Here is a 27,158-nt window from a genome sequence, read left to right as displayed (position 1 = left end):
AATCTTAGACTGGGTTTGCAGGATGAAGTTTATAAAATTAAATATTTCTGCAACAAGACTGAAAACTGTTTTTCATTTTAATAAACTATTTAAAAACAAAAGTTTAAATAAACACAAGACAAAGTCAAACATGAAATCTAAAGTTAAACAAAAATCCTAAATTACTTTAACACACAAGTGGATTTCTAATTGGTCTTGTTAGTGGGCTTAGTTACAGTGTTTGGGAGCACTCTTTTGACCTACTCTTCATGTGCCTTTCTTCCACTTGACTCCCCTCTCCCTAAATCTTTCCTCACTTTACCTTTAGTTCTACTTGAACAGTCACTGGTCCCCAGAATTTTAAGTCAAGATGTTTGTTTATGGAAGGTGAGTAGTGAGGCCATAGACCATCAGTGCTCCATCTTACCAAATTGATTCTCTTCCCTTGCCAGTCAATATATTAGGCTAAATCATACCCCCACCTTGATCTGAATACACAGAAGTTTTCAGTTGCTTACAATTGGCAGGGCAGGATGGATACAAATATATCCCTTTTCAGTCCCAGGTATCCAACCTGGAAAGGTCTCCAGGACTTTTCTGAACAGCCCCATCATTTCTCCTGACAATGCTATAACCAACCAAGGGTACTACCACTGGAACCATGCTGCTGTGGAGTTAGGGCACCAGAGCTGGTGGCAGAAAAAGGGCCTCCATAAAATAAATCTGACAGGTCAGATTGGGAGGCAAACAGGGAACTGGGGAGAGGAGGCCTTTACAAGAATCCATCCTTTTTCTCCTACAAAATCCCTTCACAATTTGTGTGGTAATTAAAATTCCAATTTTGCTAGACTTCGAAAATTGAGAGGATGATATCCTTGATATCTCTTATAATGCATGTGGTTAAATGTCATTTTTCAACAGGGTCCTTGACTTTTTTTTTTTTTTAAATACTTCAAATTAAAATGTGAACTGTTTTAGGAAGTCGTGTCAGACTGGGGAGTTTCAGTGTGCATGACTTAACCACACAATCCAACAAAATGTTTGATTCCACACATCTATTAGTCTTCTCACATCAATGGTCAAAAATCTCCAAGTCCCTCTGATTAATGACCAAAGAAAGAATTCAGCCTTAATGGACATTGTACACTAAGGAAATTTCTTCCCTGGTTAGTTAAAATAAGCATTTAAATGTATGTATTGGCAGAATTTCTGTCTGAAATGGAAGAATGAGTTTGAAAAATGTGAATTACAAATAGCATTTTAAATTATAAGTCTAATTTGTTTAGTACACAAGCATTACACATCCAAGTGCATCATAATTCTATTAAGTGTGAAACTGCTTCATCTTTACGTGTCTTTATATCAGATGATGATTCTTTTGCATCCAGCTTCTCCTTCAAATTCTCTTCTTCTAGAAAAAGAATGTATTGTTATATAAATGCATAGTATTAAAAAAATTTGACATACCAGATACCCTTAGGAAAAAACACTGTAGTGTTTTGGGACACTTCCTACAGATGTAATTGCTCCAAATCAGGGAAAGGAAAAATTCCCATATCTGCACAACCAAAGAAGCTGCAACTAATAACTAGAGAGGATTCTGGGGTACACCAACACTGGAAATACAACCTGTAAGCAACCAATTTAAAGTGGTATTGGTGCTTAGTATATGTAAAAGCATCAGTTATGTAGCAATATATATTAACTACCCGCTGCTGCTGAGGGAGAAAAGGCTTATCAAATGCGGACTACAGGAGTGATGATGTTTAAGTCACTTCCAATAAATGAGAACGTTACTGAATGTAGATTACTCAGAGCTCCCAGCAAGCAGGGCCAAAGGAGAACTAGTTTAAGCGTCTGCTTAATTTCCTTCCATGGCATTGCCTGTATTTGTAATAAGCAATCCGGTCCCAAACCATTTAGGACATTTAGCTTTCAGGTGTCATCTAAGCTGTTTATAAGTTAACTGACAGCAAGTACAATTTATGGAGGACCACTTAACCAAGCAGTTACATTCATTACTATCTTCAGTTTCTTGATAGTTGCAGGATGCAGCCCCATAGAGTGCACTGCAAATCTTCTAGTCTGTCATTGTCCTTTTAAGATTAACCTGTTAAATTCAATTTATCGACTTTTCCATTTGACATTTAAGTGAAAAAGTGTCCTGGATACTTACTGTGGACTGACAGTTGAATAAGGTCCACATAAAATGCAAGTGCACTTACAAAGCTAATTCCTGTCATGCTAATTACTCAAGTATACTGACTGATGCTTACAGGTGCACCAGTAACTGCCTAGTGCCACTGTATTTCTGTTTCTGGTGTGGAAAGCTACTGTGTTTCATTCGTGTATGTATTACCTAGGTGTGTCTCATATTTTGCTGTCTATTGTCTGGAAAAAAAGACTCCCATAGTTCCATATTTGGAAAATGTAACTTGCAAGATATGGACTTTATCAATTTAATTACCCACCTCTAGGGAGAAGTGTCATTTTTCAAGAAAGGAAAACTCTGCATGTGTGAAATCTTTAGAAACTAGTATATTAGAGGATGACTGTCCTGAATATACACTTTTTAAAAAGTTTAAAAGGCTCCCTCTGCTCCACTGCCGAAAAGACTAAGACATCAGAAAGTGCACATAACCCAAAGACCAGATCTGCATCTTTCTCGCTCCTTACATGATCTCATATTTTTTATATCTATCTATCTACATTGCTCCTTCCAGGGAAAATGACAGTAGCGGTAATTGTGGCAACAATCCACTACCTTGGTGATTCCCTTCTTCCCCCTAACTCCTAAAGCAGAAGCCAAGTGGTCAGATTATGTCTAGGAAACCCAAAAGTGAAGAGTTCCACATGTACACATATGGCACAATCCTGTCAAAAGCATAAACACGAGCTTACCCTTCAAGTTATGCAGGAAGTCTCCAGGTTTCTTTTGTGTCATTGACCTTAGTCTCTCTTGAACTGGAGAAAATGCAATCAGTGGAGAAAGAGTGTGCCTTCTTTCAAAAACAGACATATGTGAAGGTGTCTTGATATACTCTGCATCCAATGCATAGTGTTTTCCTAGAGGACTAAATATTTCTTTTGTTTCTTTGCATCCTGGAATAAGGTTCCTCTCTGATCTGTGCCTCAGAAATTGTTTTCTAGGTGACTGAAATGAATCTTCCTCATTTCCAAAAACTGTCTTTTTCAGTGCTTCATATCTGTTGCGAATAGATTGTAAATCCTGTTTGCATTCTTGAGCAGCCCATTCATTTTTCACTATGTTTTCTAAGGACTTGCTATCCCTTGAGTTACACTCAACTTCATTATCAGTCTCTAAACTTTCAGAGCTATTAAGACTTATGTTGCCAAGTTCCTCTGGAAGAGTCTCATGTAGTATTCCAAACTGGATAACTTCATTACTGTCAGAACTAGTACTACTTACCATTTGAGAAGCATCCCATGACAGAGTTGTATGCACTGAAGAATTCTGACAAAAATAAGGTGATAGAGCATCTGTTTTAATCTCTCTCTCTGCACTATTATCTAGAGGATTCATGCTCTTATCTACAGTTGGAAAGATAGATTCTTCTAGATTTTCTGTGAGACTTTTACTTGAAACAGTATGCTTTGATCCAAGCTCCCAGGATCTTTCATTATCTGGCATTCTTGTAGCTGGTATCTGTGTTGGCGATTCACTGACATGACTAACCACCACCTGCTTTTTAGGTGCAGGTGTCATCCAGCTTACTGCAGATTTCCTTTCTAGTAAATCAGAAACATTAAGGTCAGACATGTGAGATGAAAACATAAAGCAGGCCATACTAGAATCTCTTCGGCTACAAATTGCAGACTCTAGATCCAATGGAGCTTCTTTTGTCACCATTTCAGTCTGAGCCAACTCTATATCTGAAGGATCTTCAGCTTGAATAGCTTTTCTCCATGAGCTTCTAATTTCAGTAACTAAGATTGAAACAAAATTAAGAACATACTTAAGGGCAATTCCCTATTGTTTAGCCACCTATTTTTCTACTTTTATAAAAGTGTAAACATGCTACCTTTGAAACTACTGATGTTTCCCCACCCATGCCCTGAATGCCGACAGCACAGAGGTGATGGCACAGGAGGTCTATACCAGTGTTTCTCTACCTTTTAGATACCAGAGACCACGTATTGCCTTCCTAAACTGTGTCAAGGAGATCTCTGGGACTGGTGCTGGTCTATGCACCCGTCACTGAGAAACACTGCTCTATGTTGCCTTAGCAATACTATGTTCATTTTGCTACAGGTACTATGTTGTGTTACAGATAATAGGTATGTCATCCTGAAGACAACTGTTAGGAGTTAAAGCCATTGTGATTGAGCAGTGTTTGGAGGGGTGGGAGTGGGGCTGTCCTTTAACATGGCACCATCTCTATTAAACTTCAGTGAATTTCTGTTTAACTACTCTACATTATGAAAACAGAACTTACTCAGATTTTCTGGAGTTCGTGGGATCTGTTTCCTTGTTAAGAAAGGGTTAGAAGCCAATGAGCCAATTAGGTCATCTAACTCCATTCCTTTTCCACCATCACCCTGAGTCGATTCTGACACCACTACATCTGCAACCTGTAGGAGGAAGTTTAGAGAATGGAAACTCTTGAGGAAGATAACTTTTGTTCCTGCCAATAATAGCACCGAATGAATCCCATCTGTCCACCCACTCCAGAGCTTTAGGAGTTCCACAACTCTTGTTTAAATGTGTGTGTACACAATTATGGAAAATGTGCCTTTTAAAGTGAGGAAGTGTGAAAGAACGGAAAGCTTCCTGGTCAGAATACGAGACTGGAAATCAAATTCTGCATTCTATTCTCTAATTTACCACTAACTTGTTTCAGCCCATGCTTTAGTTCACCTATCTTTCTTTAAAATGGAGACAAGATTCCCCGAGAGACAAAGAAGTGAGATTAATTATTAACCAGGAATTGAGAGTCCTGGAAGAAAAGCATTTAAGAGAAGTATTAAGCCTTCACTTCGACAGGTCCAATCTGTACAATTATGGGAAAAATCACATCACTTAGGATGTCAATATTTTATTAATGAACAAATATTCTTGAGTGCAGTTGACAAATAACTACACCATTTCAGGGATGAAGACACTTAGTCTTCCATCTCACTATATAGCACAACTTTGAGGTTCTTGTAACAAAAATTCCCTTCGAAGGACAAAGTGCCTGCACACATCTGCCACGTCCAAATGTTTGTCCAACAATATTCAGATGCTATAGTTAAATGCCAAAATATGTACTAGTTATAGACCTAAAATCAGTTTTGTAATTTGCAGAAAGCTTTCAGTAAGTGAAATAAAGGAAAATCATCAACTCTGTCAAGCATATAAAAAAATACATGAATAGTACAGTAAGCTCTATGTCACCTAGGGTATGCTTAATCATGTGTCTCTCAAGGAAGACCAACGACAGCTGCTTAATAAGAACAAGTAATCTTTGATTAACAGCACAGTTTAGTTGGTACGCTTTCATGAATCTTATACTGGCTCTAATAGTTTGTTGCCTCAATAGCTTTCAGTCCCTTCTATATTTGTGTCATATAGAAAAGGAATTCAAACTTTCTACCCTCCCTCTTCTGGGCTATTAGTTTGTTCCATCAATGGCAGCTACATATACTTGACTATTATTCTATTTATTGCACAGTGTCAGCAGTAGATACAACAGAGGGACAGGCTTAGGCCCTCGCCCAGTGGAAGTAGGCCTATTTACAGAAATCTAATACAAATACGGAAGTGAGATGCCTTAGAAATATCCAAGCACTGTAAATACTCTCCAGTAATATTATGGGCTTTATAGATCCATGCACAGCAGCATTACCTTTCTTCTGGTAAATCAGAAAGGCCATCACCCACTAGGATATTCCAATTAAGAGTATTCTATTGTACTGTATGTAGTAAGATGAGGCCCTGAAACACAACCTCTTGTGTCAGAGGCCCAGTCTAAGGCATGAAGCCTGAACCAAAGTACTTCCAGCATTGCTAAGCAAAAGCTGGGCTGTGAGCCAGAGGCAGGCCTCACCTCACAGAAGTGGCGAGAAAAGGAACTTGTGCCAAGATGACATCAGGACACTCCACAGACATAACAATGAACAGGCAGGTGCATCTTAAGGACAGGACAGCATGGTGGATAGCTCTGTTTGTCTAGAACAACATGATCAAAGGAGGAGACAGCACCCTAATGAGCCAAGGGGCTGTACCTCAATACATCAATAGGGATGAGTAATCAGTCCTGTAACTGTATAAAAGTAGGTCCTGGAGTATGCATCTTTGTCCAGCCTAGGGGGCAGTGAAGTGTCCCGCCACTGACTGAGCTGTGTCCCTTGCCAGGGGGCACATATTTGTAGTATGTCCTATAGAGTCTATAGGAAACTATTACTGTGCTTCGTTTGACAATAAACCTGGCTTGGGTTCCTTTGTACCTTACTAGAGTCTGTGGTCTTTGGGGGTTCTGTCAGGGTTTGCTGTGTCAGCTATCTGCACAGAGCCAGGGCAGCACACAGAGGGAACACGTACACAGCCGTCTGTTATCACTGAACAAGTGCAGAGCACCACACCGGTAGCTACTGATAATACTGTATTTGAGCAAAGTGTACTTTTAAATTATAGCCTTCGTCCTTTTCTTCTTAAAGGGACTGAAAAGAAAGCTTAGACAGCTACAATTAAATAAGAACTGTTATCATAAACAAATGAGTACCAAGATCAAATTATCTTTAGAAGATCAGGATTAGTGAATGAAGTGTAATTAAGAAGTAAAGCCTCTCCTAACCTCTTCTGCCAGTTGCTCTTGTGCTTTCTTAATGGGATCTTCTCTTTTAACTGCAATTGGTGATTGGAGTACATGAGTATCTCCGTTCTTCCAAGCTTCTATTGGTCTAGGTTTGTGCACTGCATATTTTAAGATTTTTTGAGAAACAGATTGTTCCTTCCTTTTTGGAGGTGTAGTATGTACATCCTAAAGGAATATAAAAAAGTTTTTAAGTCTTCTATTGTGAAAATGTACAACCTGAAGAAACTACCATACTAAACTGCACAGCACCTGTACTGTCAGCATTAGTTTAATCAAACAGTAAATCAAACACTGAAAAACATTTGTTCCAGTCAGATTTCAAGTAGACACAAAGCATGCCTACATAGGTAAAGCATTGCATATAGATAACTGCAAGCCCTTGGGTTTGCCCTTTCTGTGCCCAGTGCAGCCAAGATGCAGCAAAAGTGCTTTTTAGACCATACTTACATTCCTCAACCTGGGACCACCATGCAAACCCCAAAGCATAATTTAAGATTGCCCCTGTGGATGGTGCTCAAGTTGTGCTGCCACTTCACAGTCCCCATAAGGAGCTGTTTCAATAACCAGATATTAATGGTGTAGTACAGACACTTCCTATGCTGAGAGTCAGGCTTGGAAACTTATCACAGGTGCTATGCAGCCTGGCAATTTTCCCAATGGCTGGGGAATCCTCTGGTAGATGGCTCTGCCAACATCATAACCATTTTCAATCTACCAGCAGGACCCAGGAAAGTATTCCAAGTTAGCCTTGCAATCTCTTAATGCAGACAGAATATAAACTTCAAGTGTTTAATTTTTTTCCAAAGACAATTTAAGCTATTCAAAACTGACCTTTTCAAGTACTATACTGCTGGGTTCAGCTGTGAGAAAGCTCTGTCTAGCTGACTGCAAGTGTGAGAGCATCCTAAAAACAGACAAGATTTCAGTTATTGAAACTAAACGAAACACGCTGCATGTAAGTCTTATGAAGCTCAGTATATTGTCTGCCCCGTATCTGTCCGTTATGATTTCCCTCAGTTCATCCCGGTCATCAGAAGGCAGTTTTACTATAGGGAGGGACTTGTGACAATTAGAGCGAATTTTTAGCCCTATTTGTGTATCAGTCTCCCAAGCAGTAATAAATATGAACCCTTCCCCCTCCCCCCCCACACTTCTAGAGTGGAACTTTATATAAAGAGAAGTGTATTATTTGTATTGGGAAATTGAGATCAACTTGAGTTCTACAGCAAATGGTTGAAGGATAAAGGCACCATTTTAAGTATCTAAGTATTTCAGTTCACTTGTCATACCACATGAAAGTATGTATTCTTTACGTGTTAAGTAACCTGTCTGTAAGCCTTTTGATGGTTGTGGATTTGAATTGTGTTTTAGGTGTTTTTATGAAGTCAGATACTTGGCTACTAGTACAAGTTTAAGCCAGCTCTGATGGGCAAAGCAGAAGAAAGCTAAACTAAATACCATCACTGCTTCCAAGTAATTTTACCTATTTCTCTTTTAAAAACTATGCTATTAAAATTCAGTTCACTCACTAGGAAGCAAGTAATTATGTATAGTAATATTTCTACCTGTTTTACCACCTTTTATAACATAGGTATTCGTCAATGTTACATATTTAGTTTCTTGGAATTTTCAGAGAATTACATAAAGTTGCTCAGTATAAACACAAGTCTAGCTTTAACTGCTTTGATAATCTGAAGAGAACTCAGGTGCAGATATGAAGTGATCTGATTTCTAGGAATGAGAAAACTAGTCAAAATTTGTTGAAATTTTTACTCCCTTCATTTTTTCAAACATAACAGCTTTCAGGTGTTTGTAGGAGTCCTTATGTGGATCCATGAAAAATACAACCTTCTAAAATGCCATAGAGAACCTCTTAGAGTAAACAGCTGCCATGCAACTTGGGACCCTCAAAATAGGGATAGTTATATAGTTTCATCCTTTGTAGGGATTATGTAAAAGCTTCATAGAAGGAAGTGTTTAGAGGAAGTATCTTAAATGAGGAAAGTAACCGTCTGCACCGGTTGACCTCTTTTACTCACGTATTAAATGGTCCAAGATAGTTTTTTAATCATACCTTCCTGTAAATGTTGTGTCCATTATACTTTCAAATGCTGCATCCTCTTTCTTATCATTTGCTTGACAATCCTTTTTTGGCGTATCTAGAATAGAGAATGGAAGAGATTTGTTACCACTTTTTGCCTGGTCTGTTTTCTTTGATTATAGAGGACCAGAGGTGACAACAATTTTAGATCTGGGAGTGCTATAAGCAGCAAGTTCAAAAGGCTATTCAAAATGCCAATTTAACAAAACCCTTATGTACTCTACAGTGATTTGCCAATACCAGAAAATGTGTCACGGCATGAAGTTAGTGGGCAGAAAGGTGTGCAGATATGAAACAATAGCAAACACATACACAGTTTAGTACAAGGGCTCTTCAATTAACAGAAATTCAGTATTTTGATTCATTGCAGGCATAAAAATTCAACCCAAGTGATAGGGATTTTTTTAAATTAAGTCAAAGATAATGCCACTTCAACAACAAGAAACTCTTATTATATCACTACATTTATAATGCCAATATATTCTAAATTAAGCTCTAGGAGTTAGCTACAGTTAATATGCAGGCAGCTCTTTGTAGAAATGGATGTTAGTGAATACAATTTTAACCAACTTAAAAACCACATTTTGCTAATGCAACAGACAGATCACAAAGGCAGAGTTAATAACCAGGATGGTTTTCTAGAATTATTAAAAACTGCAAATTAAAAGAACTTCCAGCAGGGAATCTGTATGCAAGAAAGCCAAGGCAAACATACATGCTATGGAAGTGTTATCAGAATTCTGAGACTTCCTTGGGTTTTTGTAGTGTTACCATCCAGCCTAGGAATGAATGTTTCTACTAGAAACAGGTTTAAATTATTGTAGTTAGAAATCTATTAACTAGACCCATAAGGGTTTTACTTTTTTTTTTTTTTTTTTAAATGAATGTTGATTACATGGGGGAGAAACAAGGCCCATGACAATTGCAAGAGACAATATACTTTAAATGCTCCCCATGCATTAGTAAGATGAAAGTGGCACTGAAATTCAGGTTTTAGACATATTAGCAGTTTTCCTCTGATAAGAGCTGGGTTCTCAGCCCAAGTTTCCTTATTCCTCCACGAACAAGAAAGTCTTATTTTTTGGCAGACACAAAGAGCAGTACTGAAAGGCTCCAAATAAGTGCTCAGCACTCATCTGTCAGAAAGAAGACTGCCATGACAAGGAACTATTGAGGACTGGAGTATCAAAGGCAAGCAGAGAATCCTTTTAGGCCATGGAACACCCTAGGGATGACCAAAAACCTTATCCAAATTTACTCACCTGGAACTGATGCTGGGTATTTACAGAAGACACTGCTTTTATAAGCCTCTTCTGTTGCAGGATCAAAAGAAAGAGGAGACATAGCTGGTAACAAATCAAGTACCTTTTAAAAATAAAAATAAATGATTAAATAGTTATTTTTGTGAAAGCCTTCAGATCAGTAATATTTGACACTACTGAAAGTGATACAATATTTTTAACTGAAGGCCGCACGTAGCGAGATTACAAGCAAGTGTTTAGCAGATGCTATGAAACTGTTATCCTATATTCATTGGAAACAAACAGAATAAAAACTTACCTGGTCAAATTTTATAAAGTACATTTTATGCTCAAAGACAGATGCCACTTGAAAATTAAGTGCTCTTTGAACTACAGAGAGTTAACATGAGGTAATTGCTATGCAAGTTTGCTCACTGACTTGCTACTATGACTCACTCCTGACCTAAAGGGACCAACTTTGAATTACCTATAAAAGAGTACCAACTTTGATAGGTTATCATAAAGGACTTATGTCTACTTTGAACTAAACTTACACCTACTCATTTTAAAAAGGCCAAAGAGGCTAGAACATTTTTAATATCTGGTACACTGGAAGCATTAAAAGGATTCTACTGCAGTTATATATTTGTTAGAAAGCCTGCTTCAGCTCTCCCAATCTCAGAAAACAGCCATAGTCTACTTCTCTAAAAAGCTCATATTACTTACTGGATTCTGATCTTTAATTAAACTGAAGGGAGACTGGCCAAGGAAGTTTTCCCACTTCATATCCCACTCTCTTTGTTTTTCAGCAATTGATTCCACTATGGACACGTGATCCTCTCGCTTCAGTTTGTGCCTGCAATGTTAAAAAAAAAAAAAAAAAAAAAGAAGACCTTAAGTATCTGTACTGGAAGTAAAATCATGTTACATAGAAAGCAGACTTTGACAGAGATCAGATTTTTCCCTGGGTACGTTGCAATTGCTTGAGATGCACAAATTTGTCCTGTCACAAAGTATATTTGGGTGCTGGTTTTGTTTATCTTGTAACAATCATCAGGTAATGTAAATATATAGTCACTGAAATGTAACGAGACACAGAGTTCTAGAATATCACCCACTTAAGTTCCTGTTTCTTTTTTACAAACCAGTTTTACATAGCAAATACAAGCTTAGCAAAGAAAGCACAGACTAAAAATACCAACGCTGACCAAAAACTGTCATTAGAGTCTTTAAAGAACACAATACCTAAAATAATTAAAGGGTGAATACAAGAGATTTAAAATCTTAATTTCAGTTTACTATGCTAAAATGTAGCCAGTACCATAGATTTCTCACCTATCATTTAAGATCAAATGAGTAAGAAACCTTCACTACTGAACTAAGATGCCCAGCCTCCATTTTCACACAGCCAGGAGCAAAGCTGGCTTGCTCGTAAAGAGAGAAGAGGGGAAATGCTGAAGTTTGCAGATGCCTCTGTAGATGTAAAACCCCAAGTAACACCAATGAATTTGTCAGCCAAAATACACCAATGAATTTGTCAGCCAAAATATCTATCAAGAGTAGAGTTGATGTCAGCACGTTCTCTCAGTAAAGCAAATACGGCCAAAATATGAAGTGTGTTATTTTGGAAGAGGAACACAAGAGACTACAGCTTCCCTTTGCAAGAAAATAAAGCATAAAGAACCTCAGAAAAAAATTTGAAGAGTTTACCTCATGGACTTCAGACCCAATAACATTTTATTCTGAAATTTGGTCTTCCCTTCAATGTACTGAAGATCTAGTTTTAGTGCCTCATGGTCAACTTGTTGACGTTCATATCTTAAAATCTTCAATGCTTCATTTAATAATTGAATGACTGTTAACAGATTGAGTTTTCCAGCTTCATATACATTTCCTATATGCAACTTCAAATATTGAAAATAAGAAAAAACTGATTAGTAGTTACATAGATACATCAGTTATTAGACCACTACCTTTTCTATGAGGAGGTATAGTATACGGATACAAAAAAAAACAAAAAACTTATGGATTATGATTATGAATCTGTCTTTTTTTTTTTTTTTTTAAATTAAGAGACACTCACCTTGGTTTAGATCCAGAAAATTAAGGCTGCTTACAGGGGTTATATATTAACTTAGTATTAATATGAAATGAAAACATTTTAACAAACACCTTTGGTAACCACCCAGCAATTCTATGAACCTGAACAACATACACAATGCATGAGTCTGACCAGTCTAGTTTTGTTGTCCAAGCAGAGTGAAATGCAAAATGTAATCAGAAAAAATAAAGTTAGTTTTAAGTGTTCATTTTAATATGGGATTAGCAGTGCAGTTATTGATTTAATAGTTTTAGTGAGGTTTACACTCGAAATAGGACTTCAAATAAAGAATATTTGTAACACCATACTGAAAGACATTTTACCTCAATACCTACAAGCACATTTGAATGTAGAAGAAAATAAGCCCTCAATCAATTGTCTCGTTACTTTTCCTTATTCCTCAATTTTGACAATGACCAACATCTCCTCTAAACTTGTTTTTTTTTTTTTTTTTTTTTTTTAAAGTCTGAGGAAAGATCATGTTTTCCATGTATGTGTTTTTCCAAAAGTAAGCTAGGCCTTTCCTTCACCCAAACATGATATCATTCCCGCATTTGTGCATGTTTGTAGGGCAGGTTACAGCTATGCAAGAATACTTGGCATCTGATGCAAAACTAATCAAGGCACGTTCCCAGGTCTATGAGCAGTATGCTGCATTACTCTGGGCACATAACAGATAACAAAACAGAAGTGCAGCTCCATTAAGTGATAATTTCACTTGTCGCTTTTGTAAGGCAACTAGGAGTTCTATGAATAAAAAGCACAAACATGAAGAGACAAGTATTAGGTACTTTAAAGACAGACAATCACATACTTTGTACATTTGATTTTCAATTTTGTCAAGCAGCAGCCTTGGAACGCTGATAGTGACATTAGTTCCATCTAAAGCATACTGGTCCACGTGACCATCAACAACAGAATCTACAACTTCTTTCTCCTTTTCCAAGCATGTAAGTGTTTCCATTACAGATGCCCACCTGGAGCGAACCTTAATGGGGAAGGAAAAAAAAAAAATGTCATGGCTCAAACGTTTGCCACACTATCTTGGCTAAAAGACCAGCAAAACATACAGTTAAATGAGGAACACTAGCATGTTTGAAGTAGAGAGCAGTATCTGAGATGGAGAAATTGGTGGAGGGGTATGTTAACTAAAAAAATAAAGTCAGCCATCTGCCATCAAGAAGAAAATCCTTACCTTTTGAACTCTCTCTGCTTGGTCAGTTTGCTTTTGGCTATTTTGCTCCATTCTAGTTTAAAAAAATAGATAATTGAGTTAGCCATGATGAAACTACCATTAAAGTTTACAATAGTCTGCCTTTAGCTTCATAAATCTGAAGAACAGTTAGGACGGAATACCTACTTTTGAAGCAGTTTGTGCAGCTCTGCACATTCAGCTCTTGGGTCTCTTATTTGTTTAGTCAATAATCTGTAAAAAAACAAATGAGCAAAACAGAGCTGATATATCAAGTTGAAGACTTGCATTTTTGTTCTGACATCTCAATTCTAATGGTCATTGACATTGGAAAATATGAAGGAAAGAAGATAGCCATTTACTTTGCAGGCTGTTCCAGCCCAAACCTGAATATCCTGATAGCTCTGAAGCCTTACACAGTTCACTACCGTATAGGCTCACACAAGTTATTTTGTGCAAGATCTTTCCTAAAGATCTTACCAAAGACTTGAAAGTTTGACGGTCTTCCATTGCATTACACTGAAATACAATTTTCAGTAGCGACAGAAATGATATAGTTTCTCAGCTATCCAAGTACTTAAATTATGGCTGAGGGCCAATTTACATGTTAATATATAGTTTCTCAACTGTCTGGCTACAAATACCCATGTTCCAATTGACTAGTATCCACGAGGAGCCAGAGCACTGGGATTTACATAGCTGCAGTGGCTAAACTTTTCAAGACCCAAGAGCCTAGCAGCTTGATTTTTTGTTTTGCCGTTTATACATAGCCTGATTTTCAGAAGTACAATGGGATCTTCAAGTATTCTGAAGTTTTTTGATGGAAGAGGAAAAATAAAGTAGAGGAAGCTTTGAAAAGATATCACTCAGTGGAAGTCGGGATGTTAATTATTCCCCAGCAGGAAAAAACTGAGTGTGTCCCCAGGTGAAGACTGAAGAGGATAATTTAGTAAGACAACTAAAGGATGATACTGATAAAGCATATCCCAAACTGATACACTCAAAGGTCAAACAGCTGTTATAACTACAACATAATTACTAGTTGTTTTTTAAACAGCAGTGGCTTTAAGTACACTATTAACTTAAAGTCTACTCTATACCCATCCCAGAGTGCTCCAGTCATTTTGGTGGATGAATAATCACATTTTAATGTTTAAAGTTTCTCTGATGTTATGTGTAAAGGTCCACAAAAACAGCAAGACTATACAGGGAACAATTGAAACTTATATGCACAAAGTGTTGTCAATTGCAAAAAAAGCTGGAAGTTCTTAATACTAGTAAGCAAGACATTTGCAAAAATGTTACCTTAAGCTGGAAATGTCTATCTATATTGCCACACATGTAATAAGTAATATTTCTGAAGACATTCAATTAAAAATATCCTCCCCAACAAGAGTTACTTACTGTGCTTTTCTCTGGTACTCTCGAATTACAAAATCTTCCCTTTGTATAGACTGTAAAAATCTAATACATGCCACTCTGTATCTTGCTGCTGCCTTATATGAGTCATGAGGCCTTGAATTCACAGCTTCCGGAAAATGTATATTGGTGTCTATATAAATCAGTTAAACAAAGTTCAAAATGTGCCTTCAAAATTATACGTAAATAAGACATGTTTCTAATTTAGGTGATTTAATTTAAATGAAAAATATAAAACAGAGGTTCCCATCTCTTTAGACAGCCCCTATTCTCCTTGTCCTTTTATCCATTTCTCTTTGCCTTTTTCCCCTTCAGGGTACATTTGTTCTTTCTGCATTTTTCCCTCACCATCTTACCAGAAGACTACACGCTCCCTGGAAAGTGGGGAAATTGCTCCTTGGGGACTCCACAGAGCCGACCCACATGTGCTGTGAAGAGTGCCATTAGAACAGAGAAGACAGTAGCTTTCCTGCCCAAGCTTGTCCAAGCTGAGTAGAGGAAAAGTGCCCCTGCAGCAAGGACCACTATAGGAGCTGGGAAGGAAAGGCAGATTTTAAGACCCTGCCTGCTGTCTTTCTTGCTGCTGCATGAGCACTTTTGCAATGGGGCAGAGGAGGAGGACTAGTATGACATAGACCTTTCCCTTCCAGCATCCTGTACAAGAGGGTATGTTTACACGGTAAGCAGAAAACCGCAGCAGCGAGTCTCAGAACCCTGGTCTACAGACTTGGACTCATGCTACAGCACTAAAAATAGCTGTGTAGACCAGGGATCTCAAACATGTGCAGCACAGGGAGTTATTTCCTGCAGCCCGCCACAGGTGCTGACTCCACTGGCAACCAAGCTCCCATCACCGCTTACCTCCTGGCACTTAGGACTTTCCAGGAGGGAGGGAGGAGTGGGGAGGTGGTGCTCTCAGGAAAGGAGGCGGAGAAGAGACAGGACCGGGACAGGGATTTGGGGAAGGAGTTGGGAAGGGTGGGAAGAGGCGGGGCCTCATGGAAGGGGTGGAATGGGGGCAGGGCCGGAGGCAGTTGCGGGGGGGCTTTAACTGAAGTAATTCTAAAAGTAAATGCATGTTTTGTCATTTGACTAAAGTGCATTACTGAGTGTTTATATTTTATTAAACCCCTCTTCACATTACAGTTTTTAAAAGTTAGTACATTGACTTTTAATAGCATACTGTATTACTCTTCATTTTTTACTATACTTTTGTATTGTTGTATGAAAACGTTTCAGTGATGTGGCCCTCTGGCCAATGTACTAGTCCTCATGTGGCCCTCATGGTGATTTGAGTTTGAGATCCCTGGTGTAGACGTTTGGGCTTGGGCTTTGAATCCCAACCCCTTCTCTACATTTCAGGGCCAAAGCTACATATACACAGCTATTTTTAGTACTGTAGTGCAATCCTGAGTCTGCTGACCCAGGCTCTGAGACTCTCTGCTGTGGGTTTCTGCTTGCTGTGTAGACGTAACTTTCATGCCACTACCCTTCTTGGGCCAATATGGTGTCTACTCACCCCCAGATTAGGGAACACTAACACAGAATCTCATAAAGCATGAAGAAACTGGTTCCTCTACTTCACTTCAGTACCTGCATATAACAGAGGGGTATTTGGTTGTGTTTGACTAAGTTTGCTCAGAGGGAAACTCAACTTAGTCAATTTCAGAAAATGATTTAACTAGTTTTAGGGAAACTAATTCCCCCTGCCAGTTTAAGTATAAGTCACATTTAAATTTCATCTCGTTCTTTCCACAAGACCATCTTAACTCTACTGGTGTTACCACCTCACTATAAATGCACAAAGTGCTGTCGGGTGTGCCCAGCAACCCAACTACGAAAAGCTGGTCTTTCAGTTACAGTAAACAATTACTTTAGCAATAGAAAAACAAAGATGACAGTGTCCCTTTAACTTAAGGCAGCTTTTCATAAGAGCTGGAGTTACCCAAAGAAACTACAGTGAGATCACAATCATCCATCTAAGTGTTTTTAGTTCCCATTTTAAAAACAGGTGTCATGATAAAGAATTTTAGTAAGCAGTAACTCAGACCACCAAGAATAGCAGACTAGTCTTATTTCTGACAACATGCTTGTTCTAGTCTCCAATTAGACTGTAATAAAACTCTGCCGTCTTCCCAAGACCCTTCCTGCAGCCATTATTAGCAAAATAAGTTTAACACTGGAAACAATACAAAAGTAGGTAACACTACTAAGAGCGTAGACTGCAGTTTCTAAGCTCCTACACAACTTGTATAATGCTATAACCTGCGTTGTCAGCTCACCTGCACTGGAATCAGAATGAATTTAATTATGATTTCTGAATCACTTGCAAAAGATATTTCAGAAGTCATGTTTTCACTTAGTTTCATTCATCAAGTTTCATTCAGCTTGGACCAGAGGTGGTTGAAAACAGAAGAAAGCTTTGCTGGTCTCACCCCATACCACTGCATTTAGTATTTACAAAAGGTACCTGATGTACACACTAGGAGACAAATTCTCTACATAAAGACAGAACAGTTGTCAGATCCCTAAGCTGCTGTCATTGTGTCTCAAACCTGTTTCCAGACCACTTTATTTAAGTTGGTGTACTCTGTCTAAACACAAGCTGCAAGAGTGAAATGAGTAGTTTAGTCTCCATGCTCATGCACATATCTTGACTCACTGCTGAACAAGTGTATCAGCGAGTGCTACTGATATTCAGACAACTGGAGACAAACTACCAGCTCAGTTCACAGAATATTCTGAAACATGCAGACAGAAATATTGTTTATCACTCCATCGTATGAATAAAAATCAACCCGTAGAACCTTACACACCTTTATTACTTAAGGAGATTTGTACTGTCTGATTACCAGTTTTCCATTTAGAAAAAAAAAAAAAAAAAAAAGGAGCTCTAAATGGCTGCCATTTCTTTGAGGATGAGTATTTTAGAACTACACGGAGCAAGAACACACACAAGTTTTAGCACCAAGATACAGACAAGTGTTTTTTGTTAGGAACTAGAAAAGATAATATCAGATAAATCAATTTCCAAACAAAACTATTACACTATGGGGCAGCAACACTACTGGTAATGGAAAATGGGTCTAAAATGAGATCAGATCTGAACCCACTCTCTTCCAACCTCCTGTGAAGATCTGGATTAACAACTCAGGCCCTTTTAAGATTTTTATAATAGACTAAGCCCTAAACAGTTTCACACTGTGTCACTTACTATAAATGAAGTGATAACAAACCAAAACCACACACACAGACAACAAAAACTTACCTTCAGAATCTTTTTTCATATGTTGTACTATTACATATCTTGCAAAGTGGTACATTAAATGAATAAATTTAGGACCACCAGGAGAAAGAAATAGTGAGGCTACAACCGGAGGAAAGCTGTTTCCACATTCATCCTAAGGAAATGAAATTGGTTTTATTAATAAATTCTCCCAAGAAGTGATTTTGTCAAAGCAAAAACTACCACATATTTAATTAAATAAGGACACTGTAATGGCATAAAGGCCTTTAGCTGCTACATAACTTTGAAGCAAACCCAGCCTATGTGTTGTTAAAAGAACTGACAGTTGTGATATGGTAATTTGAAAGTCTGGATCCCCTCTTCCCCACCTCCAGGATGGGAACAAATTGTTTTTAAGAATATGGTCAGCATTAGTTATGGATACCTGTTAGACTTCCTCTGCTGTCCCAACCCCCTAATAGGTAAGCGCTCTACTCCAATTACAGTGTTCTAGAAAATACTTTAGCCACTGTTTCTTTTCCATATCAAAGGTGCTCACTGTACTTTTTCCTTTTCTTCAATGATTTTGCATAACAGAGTTCACCCAACTTGCCATTATGGAAAGGGGTTAGGATCTTGCGACATACTGGAAACCCTCTAAGCATGAAGGCCATGATTAGCAGAACCTCATTTAGACAGAAGCTAATGTAGAGGAAAGATTCAGGATACAGCTAGGGAACCAATTTTGCTTTGAGACTGATTATCATTTCAATTCAAGAAGCTTGTATAAACTTTAGCAGCTTTGCCCTTACCCAGGACAGACTAATATTCCACAGCTGCAAAGTTTCTTGTATCAGTAAAATTGCATTCTCAATATCAATGTCTTCTATGATGGCTGCAATTAACTGAAACATACAATATTTATGTTGAAAAACTCTTCCTAACTTACCTCTTAAGAAAGCCTGTTCACCTCTAGGTTTGTCTGAGGCATGAAATACACAGAAAACTAAGTGTAAGGCTATAGCTTTTTGCATGCAAGAAGCCCAAATGTATCAGCTTTGCAGTCTAAGCTTTACCATACCATGCTGTAACTTTTAGTTCAAATAAGTCTTAAAAAAACCTATGACATATATTGTACTTGGGAAAGTTAAGAGTTATTCTTTGGTGGCAGATACTCTGTTTAATAACCTAAAACACTACCTATATATGCGGTACTCTAAACAGACAAGAACTCCCTGCAGTGATCATTTCACTCTTGCCAATACTTACTGAAATTTTTTTTAGCCATTCGCAGCATTGCTTCCTGAATTCAGCATCTCCCTTTTTATCTGCTGGAGGGCAACAAAATCTTTCCATTCCAAAAGAAGAAAAGTTAGTTTCAGTATATTTGTAAATAATTAAATTTACCTATTTAAATATGTAGCTGAAAAACTAAGGTTTGTAGTGATTCCTTTTAGGAGGAAGGTAAGGGAGGAAAGAAGTAGCAGTACTCAAACTATGATCAAACTGTACTTGGAAGTTTTCTAAAATGACTAGCAGTGAAACAGTTAACACGCACAGATTTTTGCTATAGGGTTCATAGTAAATACATTATAGACAGAGCTGGTAGTGCCACCTATATTTAAGGTTGCCCGTTCCTATTATAAGGCCCTGTTTCCAACTGCTTATAAATTTGCCCAGCTGTTTGGGCTCAAATTTCTCATGCCAGGTGTCTGCTTTAGACTGAATTCTTTTTTTAGAAAGTTTCTGATAAAACAGTTTGGCTATCTGAAAACCAGATTAGAGAAAATCTTTTGCCCATATTAAAAAAATGCTTGTTATTTCATTGAGAGGCTTTATGGCTTGAACCTGATACTTGAAATCTGGCTAGAGGGTGAAGAGATGTGCCTTTTGCCATCTCTGAAAATTTCTCCAAAATTGTCTACATTACGACTACTGCCCTAAAAATTTGAGCTAGGTCAGTTGTCTGTCATGCATTAAGAAGCTGTAATCCAAGTGTGAGAAACCTACACAGATGGTAGTTTTGTAAGTGATTTTTGTAACGCATTCTCCAAACAAGTTACCTCTATCCCAGAGACTACATCAGTGATTATTCCTATTGGGTGTGTATACAGAACTTTGTTATTGATTACACAAAAATTGTGTGTACCGGAAGATCTCTATGGAGCGTGGATGATCCAGTTTAGTAAACAAGAAGCGTGCAACCACATGAAAAGCATCCTTGTTTGGTTTGTCAAACATGTTCCTGAGAAATATAAAGTAGTTAGTGAAAACATCCAAAATAATTGACATTTAAGCATTCAAACAAACTAATTTAAGATTTGTATGTACTTAAGACTACAAAACCCCTCAAATTCTTTGGTCTTCAAATTTGGCAGAACCCTTCCAGATTATTTTAACAATTTTTAATCCAATGAAAGAATCTGCAGCATTTAGTCTCCTTAATAACATTTAGAGAAGCCCATCAAGAGTTTATTCTGTCTTGAAAGCAGAGTTATGTCAGTCCAGTGCCAACACACTACCAAAGTGACTGTTTCCATATAAACTGCATCCAATTGTGTCAAATCCACACAGCAAGAGCTGTTATTTCCAGACCTCATTTTTTTCTAACAAATATCATGTACACTATTACTGGTAGTGAGAAGCAACCCAATCAAAAGCCCATTTTGTTTACTAGAGATATGGTGCAGGGCATTGTAAAGTCTGACTGCTCCATGTGAAAGGCCTTTCTACAAAGCAGTGAACAACAACACGCATAACATCACATTTCACTGGTTGATACCCACAACAGAAGGGATTGCAGGGACAGCTAGCTCCATGTTGGCAGATGTGGGGTTGGTGAAAGAGCTGTGCTGCCACAGCAAGTCAGGGACTGTCTTCTCCAAACCACTGTGTTAGAACAGACACACCCCACCCTGCCTTCAAGATGGGAGCCCCACTCCCTTTGACCATCTGTCATGGGCAGGGCTCACTGGGGAAGAGCCAGGTTCTGTGCAGGTCACCATATGTCAAGGTTTTTCTGGCTAGTTCCTCTTTTTGGAGGATCCAACCTCTGTGCAGATTTTTCAAACAAGAGGAAATGGCCAGATTTTTTTCAGCGCAAAGGCTGCAGCTCAGAAAGAACCTTGATTGGTCCGCTTCCTAGCTGGTCCCTCCCCAGCATCCACAGCTGCCCACTGAGGCCCTGGCACCCAGCTCTGGGCAGGGGGCCCCGCAGAAAGGCACTGACTGACATGTCCTGGGCTTGCACCAGCCTGCCACTGTGTTAGGGAGTGACACTGTTCACCTCCTGTGGAATCCCCGCCGCAGATACTCCCTTCAGCTCCTCCAACCCCCCATCATCCTCTTTTTGGAAAAACGAAAGATGGTAACCCTACTGTGCAGCGCCTGCGCCCCGCAGCCCCGACGGGGCCGCATGTGATGCTCCCAGGTGACCAGGCCAGGAGAGACCCAAGCAAAGCATCTCCTGCTCAACCGATCCCGCGGCCCGCTGACCCCCTCCCGCCCGCCCGCCAAATCTGCCAGCACTAGCACGGAAGCCTCCAGGCTCGCAGTAGCCTGGGCACCCTGCTGGGGGGGGGGGTTCACAGCTGAAACGCTCGCACGCGCGGCCTGGGGCCGCTCCCCCCTGCACTCACACTCCCAGGCTGAGGTGGGTGCTGAGCTTCCCGGCGGCGGCTCCCGCTCCCGGCTCGAAGCCCAGCGCCAGCAGGTAGAGCCAGAGATGCTCCTTCTCCCAGACGCTCATGCTGAGGGCCGGGAGCGCGGGGCCGGGCCGGAGGAATCGTACGTCTCTACTCCGAGGGCTTCTCTCTCCGGCGGGGTCCTCTGTCGCCGCTGCTCCCGCCTCCTAACGCGGCCGCCATTTCGTTTAACCCGCCAAAGAAAAAACACAGCGCACGGAGCGTTCTTCGCCGCGGAAGTGACAGCATATGAGCGCGCCCGCCGCCGACCAATCAGAGCCTGGAAACAAATCCTCCCGCGCAGCTGTAAGGAAGAACGCTCCACTGCCCGAATTCTTAGATGCAGAAGTATAAAGCCCAGCGTGCAGCGCGGCACACTCCCTTTCTTCTGAATACCGCATGGCCTGCTGGGAGCTGTAGTCTTAGCCGTGTTGCCAGCTGGGAACTGTAGTCTCTATGGCTGGGAAGCTATTGTTCTGGTCATGGGTGGGGCCGGGGATGCCTCAGAGCAGCATAGGGAGCCCCTGACTTCGGTGGGGTGAATCAGAAGCTCTCAGAGAGACTCTTGCAGGGAAAAACAAGGCTCTGGCTTTCTAAACATGTGCCTGTCCTTGGGATAAAGGCTTTATTACTTGGATGTCATCATGTGCCAGCAGTGCTCCCTCTGCCATGTACATTGGCCAAACTCTGCAGTGTCTACGTGAAAGGATAAATGGACATAAATCAGGCATCAGGAATGGTAACATACAAAAGCCAGTAGGAGCACACTTTAATCTCCCTGGATATTCAATAAGAGATTTAAAAGTAGCCATCCTACGTCAAAAACAGACTTCAAAGAGAAACTGCAGAGCTGCAATTCATTTGCAAACTTAACACCATCAATTTGGGCTTGAAGAGGGGCAGGGAGTGGCTGGCTCACTATAAAAGCAATTTCCCTTCTCTTGGTACTGATACCTCCTCATCAATTATTGGGAGTGGACCACATCCACCCTGACTAAATTGGCCTTGTCATCACTGGTTCTCCACTTGCAAGGTAACTCCCTTCTCTTCATGTGCCAATATATATTTAAGCCTGTGTCTGTAATTTTCACTCTATGCATCTGAAGGAGTATTTTTTTTACCCACAAAAGCTTATGCCCAAATAAATCTATTAGTCTTTAAGGTGCCACTGGACTCCTCATTGTTTTCTTATATAGCCAACCCACCAATAACCATTTAGGACTTTTCTATGTGTCATAAACAAACAGACAATCTCTTCCCCCCACCACCTTTAAATTAAAGAAGATTACAAACAAAAAGCCGTAACATTTAATGCATATTAAACACACCTCCCTCTGCCAAGCAGATTTTGGGCAACTCCAAAAAGACTTATAGCTATATTTTGGAATATTTTAATACAGGCTAGTCTACACTGAAAACTTAGTTTGGCATAGCGACATCTGTGAGGGGTGTGAAAAATCCACACCTGAGAGACACAGCTATGCCAGTCTAACCCCCAGTGTAGGCAACACTCCATGGTTACACTACATAGCTTACAGTGCTGCACTGTAGCACTGCTAGGGCAGACACTCTAAGCCTATGGAAGAGAACTCTCCCACTCAATTAATCCAGCCCCAGTGAGGAGCAGTAGCTATGTTGGCGAGAGAAGCTCCCCTGCCCACATAACGCTGTCTCCACTAGCACTTAGGTCAGTGTAACTTATGTCTTTCAGGGAGGTGGCTTATTCACGCCCCTAAGCAACATAACTTGTATTAACATAAACTGTAGTTTCTACATAGCCTCAGTGAGGTGGATTAACTACAATGATGGGAGAACCGCGCCTGTCACTGTAGCGAACATCTACACTGAAGAGCTACAGGAGTAGTGCTGCAGCTGTGCTGCTGTAGCATTTTAAGCTTAGACATAGCCTGCCTGTCAAAGTCATTCATGCCACATTGTTGTCGTACGTTATCTATCACTTTGCAAATAAAATCATCACACCATAGCACCTGTTATATTACAACAAATATAATCAGTCCCTATCTGGCTTTGTGAATCTGCATTCCAAATACAGGAATCAATTTTGGTTGTCCCACAAGTGAGTCTGTCCCTTGCCTGCATAGGGGCAAGTGCAACTCAGTGTATATCTGACTATTTGTGGGCTGGTCTACACTAGGGGGGAAATCGATCTAAGATACGCAACCTCAGCTATGTGAATAGCGTAGCTGAAGTCGAAGTATCTTAGATCGAGTTACCTACCGTCCTCACGGCGCGGGATCGACGTCCGCGGCTGCCCCTGTCGACTCCGCTACTGCCGTTCCCATTGGTGGAGTTCTGGAGTCAACAGGAGCTCGTTCGGGGATCGATATATCACGTCTAGATGAGACATGATATATCGATCCCCGAGAAATCGATTGCTACCCGCCGATACGGCGGGTAGTGAAGATGTAGCCTGTGAATCAGAAGATGATCTGGTCCTTTTAAAGTGCATTCTTTCCCCTGCTTCAAATAATCAAAATGAGAGCTCTTTAGACAGGAATTAAGTACAAGAGACAACAAAGAAGAGAAGTCCAACCACACCAACTCTAAAATTTATAGATCAAACTTTATTTCAAGGCATTTCAGTGACTACACTTAAAAGCTTTCACAAAAATCAGATAGTCCATTATGACAGAGTAGGAGTGTCAACCTCGTTCTATAGCAAGAGCCTAATCAGGATCTGTGGGCCTGGTCTACAAAATTAGCACCATATACAACCCACAAATCCACAATGGCTTCCCAGTGATGACAGTAAGATTTTTGCACAAAGAATAAGAGTAGAACATGATCTATAAATAATAACATACCATTGAATGGGTCTGATCCTGCAGCATTCCTCGCATACTCCAAAACTCCTACCTAAGTCAATGGTGCGTGCAAGAAGTGCAGAATCAGGCCATTAAGTTATTAAAGTTAATCACTCTGTTTGGTTACTCAGCAAAAGATGGTGTGTGTCTAAGTTACTACCACCAAAGTTTCTCCTTCAATTCAGTTTCTCCTCTGTCTTTCTTTCTGTTTGTCTTTTGCCCATGATTATTTGTCTCTCTCCTCCATACTTCATTTTCTCCTTTTCACTCTTTTTTATTCCTATGTCTCCTTTCTCCCTTTGTGTTCCCTGCCTTCTTATTTGTATTTTTTCTGCATTCTGCCCCATATCTGGGCTCTTCTAACCCCAATTCCCATTCTTAGTCTCCCCCAGGCAGCAGAAGTACTTACACATGCAAGGGATGCAATGGGAAATGGAGTTCTTTCATTATAAACACTTCTTACAAAGGACACAGTTTCAAGCTCTTTAGACAGTCTCACCAAAGCTGACTAGGATCCCATGGTCAAGCCAAGCCTGTAGTCTTTTTCAGCAGCAAAGAGGTAGATGCAGAAGTGCTTTACACATAGAATGAATAGGGAATCTTATCAGCAAATCCTAGTCAGTTTCCTTTTGCTGACAGTCATTTGTGCAAAGTGCTGGAGTGCTGTTTTGGCTGTTTCTGACAGCAAACCAAATAGCAGTGCAGTTTTAAATGGATGTGTATACCAATTGGCTACACTGATTGGGCCATAGGAGGCCAGGAAGATGGAAGTTTGACACCCATGCTAGAGAGTTACACTAAAATGCAGTCCTTAAAAAAAGAGATGCAAATCAGAATTTCAATGCAGCTAAGTGAAACAAAATTGATCCAAAAACTGTACACTCCAAGAGCTATATAGATTTATTTTTAAAAAGCAGAAATATAAGTTAACATGGAAAAAAAACCCACATCAAATCAAGAGAACAGTTTTGTGCCTGATGTTTATTCAGCTCTTGGTCCCATGGTGATAGGGCCATTTGTGCGTGAAAAATCTTGCTGGTCTTCCTCATCCAAACCCAAAATGTCTGGAACATCATCAGATTCTGAAGACAAGTCTGTGATAGTGAAATCTGGCACCTGCAGAGGAAGAAATCTAAATAAATGTGAAGGTAAAAACTGAAGGACCTGATTTGCAAAAGAGCTGAACACTCATGCCTCCAACTGGTCAACCAAGGCCGCACGTGTTCAGTACCTCTGAAAATCAGCCCTGAAGTATTAAACAAATCAAACATTCTCAGTCTTATTATAGATAGATAGATAGAATGACAGAAACATCTTAAGTAATATAATTTAGTGTATTAGTGAATACATTCTTATTATAAAGGTGGAACAGAACTGCATTCAAACACAGAACATTTCATAATACATTGGGGTGGTATGTTAAGAAGGTTTTCTAATAAGATTGGTCTCTTGCAGAGACAATGTATATTATATCTCACATCAATTTAGAGGTGTTATATATGTTTGCTATATCATCTTTATCTTCAGTCCTCTTCAAACTTCAGAGGGGAATGAGGGATAGAGAAAAAATTAATGGTTATGTAAGGAGCTAGTTGGAGAGCCTGGTTATTCACAGAACAGGTACAGCACAGGTGATATCAACACAAGCTCTTCTACACTGCACTCAATTGAGGCAGTAGGCTTCAGTCTTGTTCTGAAGAAATGGTATGGGGAAGTGATTGCCTCTAATTGTGAGAAATTCACATTTTACAATAGTTTGCCAAGGAAAGTTTATATTTGTAATCGACTCACACTGATCAACATTTTAAGAAACAGACTACATGGCTAAACTTTCATTTGTAAAAGCTCAAATCTGCCACCAAGTAACTTCATCATAGTTATCAACTCAAGAGCTACTAATAATATATTTTTAAACCAACCACCATCACCCCACCAGAATTGACACTACCCTGCTACAAGTGGAGAATACCTATGCCATCACTCATGCACTCCTCAGTTTCAATGTTGCATATTATTCAATCGCTACCCTACCTGGGAATGTAGAATTAGTATGGACTGTTAGCTATTGGGTGAGCAATGATGGTCAAAGTGATTTTTATATGTGTGTTAAATGGGTTAGTAAAGCTCTTTGCACATCTAGATGTTGGGCAAAATTTTCAGAAGCCAGTTAGGAGCCTAATTTCCATTCCTGTCAGTGACATGTATGTGATTTAGGAGCTTGGGAGCATTTGAAAATGGGATTTACGCTAGCTGATTCAGGCATTTTTTTAAAATGTTACCCAGTCTGAGCAAAGTAAATATATTTTTCACAGTTTAATGCAGAGTTGGCTTAAATGTAGGCAAGCTGAGAAAACAAACTCAGCTACAGCATTTGTGCAGCAACTGCAGTATGTGTATAGTGCTTGGGTTTACAGTTAGGGTAAAATAGCAAGCAAATACCAACAAATCTCCTACTCCAATTGAACTATCTGAAACATGCTAGACTGAGAAGCAACCCAGTTTATTTTTTCCCCTCTGTTAAGATTGTTTTTTAAAGAACTATCTTGATGGCACTGTATGTGCTGCTATGCAGC

The 27,158-nt window shown here is 39.5% G+C and overlaps 1 protein-coding gene and 1 non-coding gene across 5 annotated transcripts; both read right to left on the bottom strand.

Annotated features, from left to right (window-relative positions):
- Positions 1–10: 10 nt before the first annotated feature.
- On the bottom strand, positions 11–22,081 carry HAUS6 (HAUS augmin like complex subunit 6). Of its 4 annotated transcripts, none has more exons than XM_050944153.1 (17): positions 21,716–22,081; positions 20,227–20,322; positions 19,347–19,425; positions 18,120–18,252; positions 14,837–14,984; positions 13,601–13,666; positions 13,436–13,487; positions 13,055–13,228; positions 11,850–12,043; positions 10,866–10,995; positions 10,161–10,263; positions 8,872–8,956; positions 7,629–7,701; positions 6,777–6,962; positions 4,437–4,572; positions 2,881–3,927; positions 11–1,387 (listed from the first exon to the last, which is right to left on the bottom strand). In XM_050944153.1, the coding sequence occupies exons 1-17, from the start codon at positions 21,823–21,825 to the stop codon at positions 1,293–1,295; spliced, it is 2,907 nt and encodes a 968-aa protein (XP_050800110.1). In that variant the 5' UTR covers positions 21,826–22,081; the 3' UTR covers positions 11–1,292. The 4 variants fall into 4 exon arrangements, with proteins under 4 accessions (XP_050800110.1, XP_050800109.1, XP_050800111.1 ...); XM_050944152.1 differs by having other exon boundaries at positions 11–1,390; positions 21,716–22,079; XM_050944154.1 differs by lacking the exon at positions 21,716–22,081 and adding an exon at positions 20,864–21,566 and having other exon boundaries at positions 11–1,390.
- On the bottom strand, positions 7,775–7,907 carry LOC127048567 (small Cajal body-specific RNA 8). The gene has a single exon (XR_007773742.1). It is a non-coding gene; the product is annotated as a small Cajal body-specific RNA 8 (non-coding RNA).
- Positions 22,082–27,158: the final 5,077 nt, after the last annotated feature.

Source organism: Gopherus flavomarginatus, chromosome 3 (genome assembly GCF_025201925.1).
Source record: "Gopherus flavomarginatus isolate rGopFla2 chromosome 3, rGopFla2.mat.asm, whole genome shotgun sequence".
Lineage (NCBI taxonomy): Eukaryota > Metazoa > Chordata > Testudines > Testudinidae > Gopherus > Gopherus flavomarginatus.
The sequence above is the reverse complement of the archived record's forward strand: the minus strand, read 5'-3'. Positions and strand labels throughout refer to the sequence as shown.

What these genes read in the sequence shown, in the direction of transcription:
- HAUS6 (XM_050944152.1), bottom strand. Translation starts at nt 21,825, where the DNA reads ATGAGCGTCTGGGAGAAGGAGCATCTCTGGCTCTACCTGCTGGCGCTG. An exon ending in AATGGCTAAAAAAAATTTCA is followed by an intron (nt 18,253 to 19,346) that starts GTAAGTATTGGC and finishes TCATTTCCTTAG; the next exon opens with GATGAATGTGGAAACAGCTT. An exon ending in TAATTAAAGATCAGAATCCA is followed by an intron (nt 10,264 to 10,865) that starts GTAAGTAATATG and finishes TATTTTTAAAAG; the next exon opens with GTACTTGATTTGTTACCAGC.